Genomic DNA, 14,002 nt, shown 5'->3' on the forward strand with positions numbered 1-14,002 from the left:
TATGAACTTGTCACTTATTTACAATAGGTATATTTGGGTCTCCGTAGCCGGGTGGGCAGGAGCGGGAGTGCAGTAGCACACGCTCTTTGAGTAGACCGGGGTTCAAGCCCCTGACTGCTGAATACGGTCGATCTGGCAACCCGCACTGGACCAGCGTGGCAGATTATGGTCCATTTCCCTCAGCATGAATTGTTGAGGAGGCTTCCATCCTGCAGTGGGTTGATAATGGCTGCACTTTACCTTTTTTTTATTTGGGTCTAACGGCTTCTGGGATTTCTCCCATCTCTGCGTATGTACACTGTATCAGACAAACTAGGAATTTAAAAGTATATGGGTCATATGGTTATGTAGCATGTTGTGCCCTTTGTTCATCTGGCTTGTTAGCCGCGGTGTCCCTAATGGGACCCGACGTTACCATACCGTGCCACAGGGAGGCCGGCCGAGTGTTACTTGTAATATATAGTACTTTGGCGGGTCCTGCCACCTACTTTCTTGGGATTTCAGTGGCTAGGACCTAAAAAAAAAAAAAAAAAAAGGTTCGCAGTTAGTCATTAGTTTGTTAGGATAATTTAGAAGAAGCTTGCGAGGGACTATACGCCGAAATATTTTCTATATGCCTAAACGGGTCGGGCAAGAAATTGATGCAGTTAAATTTGGACGAGTAGGGCTGTAAAAGTCAAGAGTAAAGGGGTGGGGAGGCTGAAGATTGGAGGGAAGAAAAGGAAGTAAGGGCCGATAGAGAGGATGGCCCCGCGTTTGCAGTGGAGCAGGCCCGTGCTCCACCAGAGGGAAGAGATTTAGGGAAGGGAGGAGTGGGGGGCAAAGCCCCCTCTCCCCACGGAAGGGAGAAACAGTGTATGATGAGTTATATTGACCACCTTGGATGTCCTTTAGTCCAGGTGCCCAACACCTTATTCACAATATGAATTTATTCGCATATTTCATCTAAAAGTAAAAGTAAAGTAAAGTGCAGCCATTATCAACCCACTGCAGGATGGAAGCCTCCTCAACAATTCATGCTGAGGGAAATGGACCATAATCTGCCACGCTGGTCCAGTGCGGGTTGGCAGATCGACCGTATTCAGCAGTCAGGGGCTTGAACCCCGATCTACTCAAAGAGCGTGTGCTACTGCACTCCCGCTCCTGCCCACTCGGCTACGGAGGCCGATCCATATTTCATCTAGCAGTCTCCTTAATCCATTTTTTTTAAAAGGCTCCAGAAATAGGTACGTAGTTTCATCAATTGATCTGACATCCATTTAACTCTGTACATCCATTTAGCAATTGTATCCCTTAGTTGGTGTTAAAAAAAAAAAAAAAAAAAAAACCTAGTAGCTTCTACGGTAACATCCTTGAATGCTTCCCAATTAGAATTTGATATCGGTAGGTCCCACTGCATAGAACTTAAGAACTGTCTGAGACTAGTGTAGTCATCCAATAAATTCGAAAAAGTCTTGCTATTGTGCATTACCAACTCACAAGTCTCAGTCAATACAGTATCTGGAAGTTAAAGTACCCCATTATTAGACATTGATTTACAGGACCATTCTACAGAATATACTTATCACAATCATTAGGCCTGTAACACACTCCTACCCTCATTTTTGTTTTCCCAGTGCTTACACCAAACTGACTCAATATTACAGTGGACACTCATGTCATCTGGATGCACAATCTTTGATTTTTTTTTTTTTTTTTTTGTGCTTCTTAACTAAGAGCAATGTCCCCTTTGTACACCTTCTAGTCATAATTTCAAATTCTGCATATTTCTGCAATGTCTGCTTTTGATGACTTAATCAATACTTCAAATTCATCAAGTGTATTTACTATGCTCTTAGTTACCTTTAACACAGCCCATGTATTTGTACGTTTTATGAGGACCCCCATCATGCCTTAATCTCCGCCTTCTTTTCAGGCTGCTGCATGTTCCAATAGAAGCACATTCGCCTGTCCTTTGTGGTTTAACTGCATTTGATAAGCGATGATGACCCTTCTCTTGATATCAATTCACTGAACCGAATAGTGAATTTAATTGTACATGTATGTTTATTTATAAATAAATGAAAGGAATATAAAGAAGAGGCACTGCATCGTCACTCACTCTTGGATATCTAAACAGTTTCAAAGGATGAAGAAAATTCCAGAAAAGATAACGAGAGAAGTAATAGTACAGGTTTAGTTGGTGGCACCAAATTCTGTAAATCGGAGTGTTCATTGCATAAATGCTTTTTGGTTCAGTATTTTATATTTCCTGATTTTAATTTCACCTTATATTAAGATTCATAATTTTGATTTTATTATTCTTTTGAAATTGTTATTTAATCTTTAAATGGTATCAACATTTCATTTAGAGAGGAATTCGAATTTTTATTCCTATTCATACAATTTTATGTGGAAATCCCGTTGTGGTTATTTTACCCAGGTACGTACATTCTTCACTTTTGGTGTTATTTTAATTTTATACACCAAAGTCTTGTTTAGCTCATTTGAAGAAGAATTTTGAGTTTACAATTTTAATTTACTGGATTTTTCTGTTCTCATACCTTATATGTGTGATTCAGTCCATATTTTGTATGATGAATAATAATAAATAATAGTGCTCAACTACATTCCCGGATTTTGATTGGTCACGCAAAAACTGATCTTGAACTTGCCTGAATGCGAATGCTACCAATTCAGCACTAAGCAGAATCTTTCAATTTCTGATTAGTTCATCGATAATAAGGTCATTACCCACGTTGTTGACTTCGGTACATGTCTTACATTTGATCTTTGATTCCCTTTAGTCTCGTGTGCTTTTAAAGTCCTTGGTCTAATCAAGCGCAAATGCAATGCATTTTCTTTTGAGGCTCCATCTCTTGGCCTCTACAAACAACTAGTCTTTCCCATCCCTGGCTGTTGTGACATCATCTGGTTTCTCCATCTCAACTATTTAACAAAACAAATTAGAAAATTTTTAGCATAAATTACAGTTTCACCCTAAGCTTAACACATCCCCACGCAGATATCTTAATTTCAAAATTCCGGTCTGTCTTTCGAAACTTTTGCTGGAGAATTACTTCATCAACATTGAAGTAATTAATATTGACACATTTATCGCTTTAAATCTTTCGAAAACGTACAATCAAAATGTATTTCAATCATTTGTTTTTTCTATCATAAGTACCCAGTGAAATACCCGTGCAATCTTTCTCTTCTCTTGTGCTGATTAAACCGATTTGTAAATTTCCTAATATTTTTACTGCACTTCTCATTGCTGCATTTTCTGTTCCCTGCTTGTATTATCAAGTAAAATGATTGGCATAATTAGATTCTCTCCGGTTCACTTGACGAAAATTGAGGCGTACAGCAACGAGAAAGACGTGTTTATGTTAAGGAATATTATTGAAGTGGGAATTCAATCGTTTCTACTCAAAGACGACACGACAACACTTCGGCTTGCGCGGTGGACCAACAAATTAAACAGTGTTTAGGTCAGTGGATCAGTCTTTTAGACAAAAGGAAACGCTATCTAAGCCGACCGTCACTGAGGACAGATGAGGCCCCTAGAAATCTGCTGCTAAGGCCAAGCAAGAATTTGCGTAAACTTTCACAACTGATGAGAATATCGTACAGCCTTCTAAGGAAGATTTATTGGAGTGACTTCTGCATATCCTTAAATTCCAGCTCAGCCAGCCACCAAGACCAATTGAGAATAAAAATAAGAACTTGTTCAGTTTGCCACGAAAACCAGTGCATTCTTAGAGCGAGAACCTGACATTATAAATAAAATCTGTTGGTTTTCTGATGATAAAGAGCACCTTCATTTAGACCAGCGGTTCCCGACCTTTTTTGACTCGCGAACCCCTTTCAATGTAATATTTTTAATACGAATCACTAAGCCTATATTCTCTGAAGTCGTAAAATATTTATGAATTTTTATTATAAAATATTTCCAGTGCTATGTTTTTATTAGCGGCATTGCATAATAATAAAAATTATTAATACCAGTGGTTTTCAACCTTTTTTTTTTTTTAATAACGGCACCCCTAAGTAATTTATTTTATTTTGCGGTACCCCTACTCAATCTAATACATTTTTTGCCTGTTAGATCTCTTTCTCTCTGTCTGTCTGTGTAATATTTTATATATATATATATATATATATATATATATATATAAATGTGTGTGTTATATGATAGTTATTACAATAATATAATTATAAAAATTACATTTCGTAATACAAATTATAGTATATAATTTTATTCTTTATATAAAAGTACTAAGTTATAGATCACCACAATATTAAAAAGATACTGTACATGTTTTATAATGAAATAAACATATCAATTTAAAAAATAATAAGATTATGTAACTTAAATCCAAATTACGTGGCACCCCGGTTGAAAACCACTGATTTATACTTTGTAAAGCAGTTATCAATCAGTCCAAACTAGATTTTTAACAGGCTAAGAATAGAAAACTTTCTTCTTGCCCTAATGGTAGCCGAGCATTCTGGTCTCTTGCCAAAGCTATTGGCCGCAATTTGGCCCACCTCGGACAAAACCAGATGATTCTGTTGCCACATCAGCCAAAGATAAAAGCTGACCCGCTAGCTTCCTATTTTTCTTCCAACTCATGTATTGATGATCTTGGTAAATCACCTCAAACCATTCCCAGTACACTCCATTCAATGCCTCCTGTGGGCTTCCGTCAAAAGGATTTTGATGAATCTAATGCTAAGAAAACTCCAGGCCCTGATGGTATTTCTCCACTTGTTCTCTAAACCTGCACTCATGTGCTTACTCTGTGCTTACTCGTTTTTCATTTTCTTATTCCAAAGGTGTTTTTTTTCTTCTGCTTGAAAATTTGCTCATATCCAGCCAGTTCCCAAAAAGGGTAAAAAATCCCTCCCATCCAATTATCGTCACATTGCGATTACTTCTCCTCTTTCTAAAGTAACGGAGAAATCAATTAACCGCCAACTCTTAAAACTCCCTGGAAATCTTTCATCTGATCAACGATCGCCAGTATGGATTCCGTCAGTGTCGATCCACCGGTGATATTCTGCCTTGTGTTTACCCACCTATAGACAAATTCAATGAAAAAGTTGGGTGAAACTCAAGCTATTTCTCTTGATATTTCAAAGACTTTTGGTCGTGTTTGGCATAAAGGTCTTCTAAATAAGCTTCCATCCTATGATTTGCCAGCTGTTCTTTGTAACAGGGTATATCCAGTTTTCTCTCTAACCGCTCACTGCAGGTGAGGGTAGACGGCTCTATCTTCTAACTTGTCCGCTAATACTGGTGTTCCCCACGGTTAAGTTCTTTCTCCCACTCTTTTGCTCTTGTATATTAATGACCTTCTTCCATTGAACGGAAATCCTATCCATAGTTTTGCTGACGATAGCACATTGCATTCCACCTTCCAGTTTGAGAAACCTGCTCAAACAGCTTAAACTTCTCGAGTATCCACTGCGAAATCCTTAAATGCTGATCTCCAGATAATTTTCCAGTGGGGCAAAGATAACTTAATTTCAATCCTTCTAAAACTCAGTCCTGTCTTATATCTCGAAAAGAAGATTCTTCTGCTCCTATGCTTATCTTCGATGATGCTCCGATTTCTAGGAAAGATCTTGGGGATTACCCTGACTTCTAATCTCTCTTGGCATAAAGCACATTACAAATATTGCTTCTCTGCATTTAATAAACTTAGTTTTCTCTTTCGCTCTCGGCGTAATTTTTCTTCCAAACAGCTGTTCACTCTGTACAAATCGCAAATCCGCCCTACCATGGAATACTGTTCCCAAAACTGTCCTCAGGCTTCTAGATTCCCATTCAAACCTAACTGCCCATTCAAAAGAGGGCAGTTAGGCTAATTGATGTCTCATCTCTAACAGAGTCTCTGCACTCTCTGTCTCATAGACTTTGTTTCTGTTGCATGCCTTTTCTATAGATAATTGCCATGGCACTGTTTTTCTGAATTGGCTTCTATAATTCCTGCTCTCCCTTTCAAAGCAGTCCGAATACGTGCCACAACCAGTCAACATCATTTTGCTGTCCAACTTCGAACTCAGAACCAACTTTTCATCTTCCTCGTTTATTCATTCAACTGCCGTTTTCTGGAACAACCTTCCTTCGCACGTATTTCCTGGGGATTAGAATGGATAGAATCCCAAGTTATAAGATATACCACGTGCGTGTTCACTACTTAGGATCTCTGACAATTGTGCAGATTATTGTGCATATAAAACGTATTTTTTGAGATCAGTTTTTAAAATTTCGCTTTTCTCCATTTCAATTATGAATCTAAAATCTTATCTGTGAGCAGTGTGGGTTTAGATTTCATCACTTTTCGGTGTTTGAGTGTAGGAAATAGTATAGTTACCGATGTTTATGTAGTTGCAGTTGTTTTATAAATACAAATATTTGTTACCTTTTTATTTATCTGATAAGAGGGATAAATCTGTGGGGGATTTTTTATCAAAGCAATTAATAAGGCTTTTTTTTAATTCGAGTTGCTACTACAATATTTCCTTTATTTTTCTTGTTAATCTGAGAAAAATTTTATGCTATTTATATTAGTTTAATTTGTAATTAATAATTATTAAATAATACTAATTAATTATTAATTCTATTTATAATAAAGTACAGTACATCATAATCTTGATCTAGCAATTTCGTAAAATAGATTTTAAAATAAATAAATACGTACCAACTCACAAATCCAGTAACTTGGGACTAGAACTTGCTAGATTTCAGAATGAAAGATTATCAACAATTTATTTCATTTTGTATGGTTGGATAACATAATACTGACTGCATTTTGGTTTTTCTACGTACATATGATGCATAAAGATAAAGCCCAATGTTTTCGATAAATAATTAATGCATCAGTTATTGCATAAAAAGACGAAAAAAATTGACACAATTCTCATTATGGCATTACGTGTACGGGATGGTTGGTATTCATAAATCGGGAGATTAGAGGCCGAAACTGTAAATTCTGACCCTGTTGCCGAACGTCCCCACGTGATGTTAAACATCTATACCAAATGAACCGTAAGGTATCACGACTCCTTCCTCGCTCAGATTAACATACGTGTATGCCTTTTTTCAGTTAGTGAATTATTGAGTTAATCTATTTTGTTGGTTAATGTGTTCCATAAAATTGCAACCTATCAGGCGTTGATGTACCGGATACTCTCTGACGCTACAGTTTAGGTTTTGAAATCGGAGATCTGTGGAGAAAACCACCTGCTGTTCTTTTTTTTTTTTTTTTTTTTACAAAAAGAGACACACACACACAAGGTGGAAGGCTTCATTTTGAAACGAATTTTTGCAGCACTTTTTCGTTGATTGACTCGTGGTGCCTGCCATTAAGGTTGCTTCTAATTCTACATTTGGCATCAGTGTCGTAGTTTACTAATCCCCGGTCGGAAATGTGACATTTAAAATGTTGATTTGTTTATTCATTTAGTGTGTCAATAACTTACTTTTTGAGTGAGTTACTGGACGTTGTTAGATTCCTAATAATTTTTGGAATGGTTATCTCAAGAGAACGATTTTCTCAATTTAAATTATAATCTAAATGTCATAACTATGATTAGTTCATGATTTGATTATTTGGTCTTCTGGGAAAATATTTTGGATTATATTGGCTTATATAATTTCGAAATGTTAAGAAGAATGTAGGACTGTGAAAGGCGTATAATAAAAAGAAATGAATTTCTGATGGGATAAAGATAGAGTTGTCGTTCGCATTACTAGATGGCGCCACATTATAAAGGCATTTAGTTTTTTTTTTTTTTTTTTTTTTTTTGCTTAGGTATGTAGGCTTACGTGATACAAAAAAAAATAACTACATCCGTTTGAAATATCGAAACTAACGGAAATAAATATTTCTTTCTTTTAAACCAATGTTAACCTTAACCAGATTTAAAAAAAAAACACATCACGACGTCAGCGTTAAAAACTTTTTTTTTTTTTGCAGGACTGTAATCCAATTTCTATTAGTTATTTATTTCATCTGTGTTCCTTAGTTTGTGTGGACAAGAGTACTAATACCCACACAGTCTTAGTTCTTGAGTTTACTTAGCCACCTTAAGACTCTTAAATGCCTGAATAAGATCACCCAGGATTTCATTTGTAGAACTGAATTATTTTGAACAGTAACCCATTGCTCTTCACTGTACCCCTTCAAATAGGCCCACAGTCTTCTCAAAAAGTGGCGCACTGTGGCCACAGATTCCGACGCACCTAATAAATCCCAAAACAAACAATCTTCTCAAAAACGCAGTTTCGAAAGCAACCATTTTTCATGATTTTAAAATGTTTTTCAGGAATAGTTTCAAACCCATAACCATCATTAGTGTTCTCTGTCGAAGTTTTATCATTTATGGTATGATGGTGCAAAGTATCCCCGGCTTACTGTATCGAGTTTTTAGAAGAATGTAGATCTCTTGGAAAATTTACAATAAAGAGCGATTGAGCAAATGGTTACTTCTATAAGCAGTTCAGTTTTATAAACGATTTCTTTGTTTTAGCGTTTATGACTCTAAGGCATACAATAAATCACAAAAGTCTTGATTGTGTGTGAATGACCAAGTTCTAATCAATATGTGTAAAGTTTAAGACCCTCATTATAAGAGATTCTGAATTACTGGCCCGCTCTATTTATCTGTTAAGGTGCTCATTACACTCGTAATTTATTTGGCATCTTGCATACTGGTCTTCATTTGTTTTCCCAGTTGTCACACAAAACTAACTCGACATTATACTGTCCATTCATCTCAGCTGAGTGCACCGCCTTAGATTCTATATGCTTCTTTATAAGGTGCATAACTTTCCTTTCCTTTCCCATCCTCTTCTTGCTGTACTCGCGTACCATATTTCCCTGTAATGTCAGCATTTGATGATTTAACCAGTACTTCAGTTTCATCAAATTTATTTGCTGTACTCTTAGCATTAACGTACAAGCAAATGTGCGCCTGTATGTACAATGTGGTTATCAAATAATGATACTGTTGCAATAAAATAAATATAATGAAATATCTCGTACACCTTACAAGTTATTCCCTTCAAAATAATTGCCTTGGGACTTTGCACACACTGTTCCATACGTTTCTTCCAAGCCCAGAAACATTTCTGTAAGTCATCCTCTGTATACTGCTGTCACTTTTTTTTTTTTTTTTTTTTCCCTGAATGGCCCTTTTAATACTACGGTCGTTATATCTTCAATAGACTGGAAATGAGTTCCCTTTAAGTGCACTTTTCAGTTCAGGGAAGAGAAAAAACTTGTACTTTTGCCCAAGTACTTATTTTTGCCCTTAGTAACCACACAGACCCCATATATTTGTCTCAGCTGACCTTGTAATCCCTGGCACCTTTCGTTGCAGGCTACTGCATGATCCAATAGAGGCACAAGAATTAATTTTGCTTGCGGTGCCATTAAACTTTTAGTCCTGTGTATCCTTCTCCACCAAATTCGCAGTTTTCCAACCCATTCAACACTGCCCTCAATAGCATCAGTAAATTTTCTTGCGCCCCTTCTCCTGTTAACAAGCATAGGCCACGCTGAGAAGATCTACCTCATGAGTCTTGTGCAGTCTCTCCAGAATCGAATTGCTTGACAGGGCTCTCATCATGCGCTTCCTCTTATCATATCTGGTCAAATTTCCATACACTTTGTCCTAAATTGTGGTTTTTCCCAACATTTGTTATATCTCTTAAGTAAATCCTCAGATCTATCTATTCTTAATACCATTAGTAACAACGTATAAAACATTATTACCTTTTGTGTCCCTAAAAAAAACTGGTCTACATCATGAACCTTAGCTTTGCAGACATACCTTTTTGTTTTGTTGTACGTATCCTTTTTCACAATATATTTCCATGACGACATGGTCACTGACAAAAACTATTTCCTATGGGACCAGCGCTTTCCGCTCTGTTATCTGATGCACGAATGCGGACTCAATAATTGAGCTAGGCAGATGCATGTTTGAGTCCCTTTTTAATTCCTTCATGAGCATCAACCCTCTTCTTTCGACCCTCATATTCGCCTGTCAGAACTTTTAACAGACTAACAAACCCTATAAGAATGTGTTTCGGCCAAGTACGTTGTTGGTGGCCATTTGTTTTTGTTATCTGTCAACCAAATTTGGCATGATTGTCAAAGGGAGGATTGTCATGCCATTTTATATAAATAGTTTAAAAATTGAACGAAGACCAACTAACTAATTAAGTTATATACTACATACGTTTGTGAATAGCTTATATAAAGCCTAATTTTAGTTAAAAGCAGATAAGGAAAGTCTACTTTGATACCTTTTGCATCAACTAGACCTTAAATGTATCCGTTGTCACTTACATTGCTGATTATGCTTTGTCCTTGCAGGTACATAATGACCAGCGAACACACGATGGAACCTACTCTGGAGTTCTTTTCCAACCATCGGTACTTCGGTCTGAAAAAAGAAAACTTGCTGGTGTTCGAACAGTACATGCACCCATGCTTCACTCTAGATGGAAAGATTATATTAGAGAGTCCTTGCAAAGTTTCCAGAGCTCCCGGTGAGTTCACATTCCATTCTGTGTATGAGAATTACAGAGAATCAATACAAAACAGTATTAATCGACACAAAACTACTATTAAAATATATACAAAATTTGGATTAACAAAACAGTAAAGAGCAGTTTCTTATACATAGATGGTTTAAGTGTAAAATCATATTGTGATTATTCAATATCTGAAGGAAACGAACAGAGGATTACCAAATAAGTGTTGAGTGACAGGCAGTGAGAAATTCGTTTTATAACGACAATTCAAGCGGATATAGTGAAAGGTATTTGTTCAAGAAGAGATGGAGAATCGATGATGGAGTTTATGATATTGTAGACAAAAAGTGACCCATGGAATTGTCGTCTGAAGTGAAGAGGAAAGTATAATAACAAGCAGTTGACAGAACTGGACATACTGCTTAACTGACATTCGTAATGAGTTAATTGAGATAACTTAAAGAATTGAGGTACGTAATTAAAAGAAAATTAACAAAATGAAACGGATATTAACCTCTTATTCTCTCATGTCATTATAAATGTAGTCTTATCTGGGGTATTTATTTTTTAGTTTCTAATGTCTAATTTCTCATTTTCAAATGCGCAATATAACGGCGGACATCCAAATGCTTTTTCTACAGTTCCGTGGAGTACTTTGAAAATTGTCATCATAAATAGCATTAAGATAATTCTTCCTCAAAGTAGATTAATCTTGATGTAATAAAACTGAACTGTGTTAATATACAGGGTGTCCAGAAAATCTTTGTCTACGTAAATGTTATTCCAGTGTTCTATGAGTGCTGTCGTATACTAATAGTATATTATTGTAAAATTATGTGTAACTCCTTCCAGAATGACTCTTCTGGGAGGAGTTTCATATAATTTGACAACGTGGGTACTAGTTTATAGATACTTTATATTATAAACAAGCAATGAGTTTGATAGGTTACTACTTGAAGTCGGTCTTCAAATGGGTGTACAACGTTGGCTGTGGTGTGCTAAATTCAGCAAAATGTTTTCGGGTGGATTTATGGGGTCTGCTGGTTCTGGGTTTGTCTTTAACTGATCTCGTGGCAAAAGCGCTTCTTTTCTCATGCGTGTAGGGTCATTCTGGGAGGAATTTCACGATGAAATATTTCTCTAAATGCTTTGGGTGTTGCTTCTGTATGCATACCTAGTTCGTCTCCTGAACCCATGCAGCATTCTAATAGAATGCCAAATCCACTAATGAATGACTATTATTTTTAATAGTCATATTCGGCCTTTTGTAAGGATATTTTGAGCATGGTTTACACTTTAACTCCAAGAGCACATCCTACAGTTTAATATTTATTTGGATTTACATTCTCCACAAAGAGATATATATACCTTTTTCTAACAGAAATGAAGAGCACTTCTTGTGAACTCGCTAAGTTTCTTATCACTCATTTTTCAAGACGCTTGCAAACCTCTTCCTTCCTTGTATCGTGTGGTCATTAATACTAAAACACAGGTACCTAAATAAATCGATTGGCATAATTTCTCGCCAAAACCTTTGAATATACTTCTAAGAAATCTATAAAAACGTGTATTGAATATTTCCTAGAATTTTAAATTCTAGGCGCATTTTACCAAGATTTCATTTATAGATAAATGAAATCTGTTTTCATTTTGAAAACACAACTGTATATATCCAACACGGAAACTGGCACACAGCACAATAAGGGACATTTTGGAAGGGGGAGGAACCCCTTTTAACTGGTCAATTCCAACTGTGCTTGGTATGCAGAAATAAATAAGAGATAAAGATCTAATCTCATTTATAAAACTGAACGCAATTCAGTGCAGCAGGCAGAGGCTACTGAAACAAAATTCGATTTGATAATAAATTTAATTTCTCTGGTTTAATTTGATAATAAACTGATTTAATTCTGCCCTAATTCTTATTTTCCCCCTCTCAAGAAACCAGCGATAATCTCCTATCATGGGATTATCCCACCGTCCTTGGTACCGCTTTTCCATTGTGGATATATAAGCGCTCCTCATGTTCATCACTTAACTTTCACATTTAAAAAAAAAATTGAGATGGAAATGAAGAAAATTTTCAAAAACATTCGGTAACCCATATCTTTACAACATTGCAATAAAAGTTTACCCAAGAAATTCGTAATTATCTTTCCTTCTTCCAAGAAATACATGCACAGTTGCTTTAAACGATCGCCAAGCTGCTAGTTCAGGATCCTTCCCTGCAGCTTTGTTTAAAATACATCATCTTCAAGGGCTTCTTTATTTCAGGCCAAATTAAAATTTCTTCTTTCAATTTTACATCCATCAGATTGAGAAGCACTTTCGTTAGACAACAAAATCCACTTCCTTCTAAATCCAGAGCCTTCACAAAATTCTTCAGTAATCCAAGCTTTACATGCAAAGGTGGAAGGAAAACCAGTGGAACGTATTTAATGTTACTTCTCCCTGGTAAAAATTCCTCTTTTTCCCCACTGCTACGCATTGTTTTTCTGTTGCACGACTCTCCCACAAACATAGAAAACAACAGAATTTTGGGAACCTTCCTCCTGCAGAGTAATCCGGTTACTTAAGATCACTACAGACATACTTCATATGTTTCTTTCAAGCCAAAATCATAAAAGTAGAGGAACTGAGGAATCCATTTCAATTGTGCAGCAATACTTTTAAGCTTAATTTTTAAGCCATCAATAAATATACGCCATTCATCAGAATTATGATCAATGCCCAGTTTGTTCAGAAGACCACTGATAGAACAAACACATGCCGTTTTCAACAATAACGTATTTTGAAAATACTCTGACACTTTCGATATATTATACTTTTAGTTCTTTCTTCAAGTAACTTCCACTGTTGTAACCTAGAAACAAAGAGTTCTGGTTGTTCTTTAGATAAGTTTAAATCAACTGTTCTTAAGTACAGCGTCCAACAATTGTCTGCTTGGTAACACATCTGTCGAAGAGGATGGTTCTGCAACGCAAGAATCCTCGATATATTCATCACTACTTCCTTTATTCCATGATTTTGAGGAGCAATTATATTTATCAGGCATTTATTGTATGGAACAGGCCTTATTATAAATGGTACGTTAGATATCTGATGCTGATTCCTTCTTCTGGAAATCTCTGATATTTTTGTCATGCAGAAATAGCATTCACCAATGTGGTTGCGCGGTTCTCGCCATTTTGTTGTTACAGCAAAAAGCATACTTTTAACGTTTACAGTTAGCCACATCCTTAGATTTGTGGTGCGCGCAATACAGCTCATGTACTAAGCCCAAGTGTGTCCTGATCGCCAGTCTTTCGACCAAAGTAAAAAAGGTTTTTGTTGTAAACGGACTACACCTAAACAGAAATTGCCAGGGTAATTCAGGCATTTCCTTTGCTTCTGTTTAAACATTTTAAAATACAATTCTAAGCTGACCCAGACAATATGCAATAGATATGCAGATAAACTGTACTC

The 14,002-nt window shown here is 36.3% G+C and overlaps 1 protein-coding gene across 1 annotated transcript in view; it reads left to right on the top strand.

Annotated features, from left to right (window-relative positions):
• Positions 1-14,002, top strand: part of mmy (UDP-N-acetylglucosamine pyrophosphorylase mmy) — a 95,827-nt gene that overhangs the window by 24,783 nt on the left and 57,042 nt on the right. Inside the window, exon 4 of the mRNA XM_090372921.1 lies at positions 10,377-10,552. Within this exon, the coding sequence (XP_090229047.1) occupies positions 10,377-10,552 (176 nt within the window). The remainder of the gene's footprint in view (positions 1-10,376; positions 10,553-14,002) is intronic.

This window comes from Mastigoproctus giganteus, chromosome 4, assembly GCF_048544385.1.
Source record: "Mastigoproctus giganteus isolate SK-2022 chromosome 4, ASM4854438v1, whole genome shotgun sequence".
NCBI classification, from domain to species: Eukaryota; Metazoa; Arthropoda; class Arachnida; order Uropygi; family Thelyphonidae; genus Mastigoproctus; species Mastigoproctus giganteus.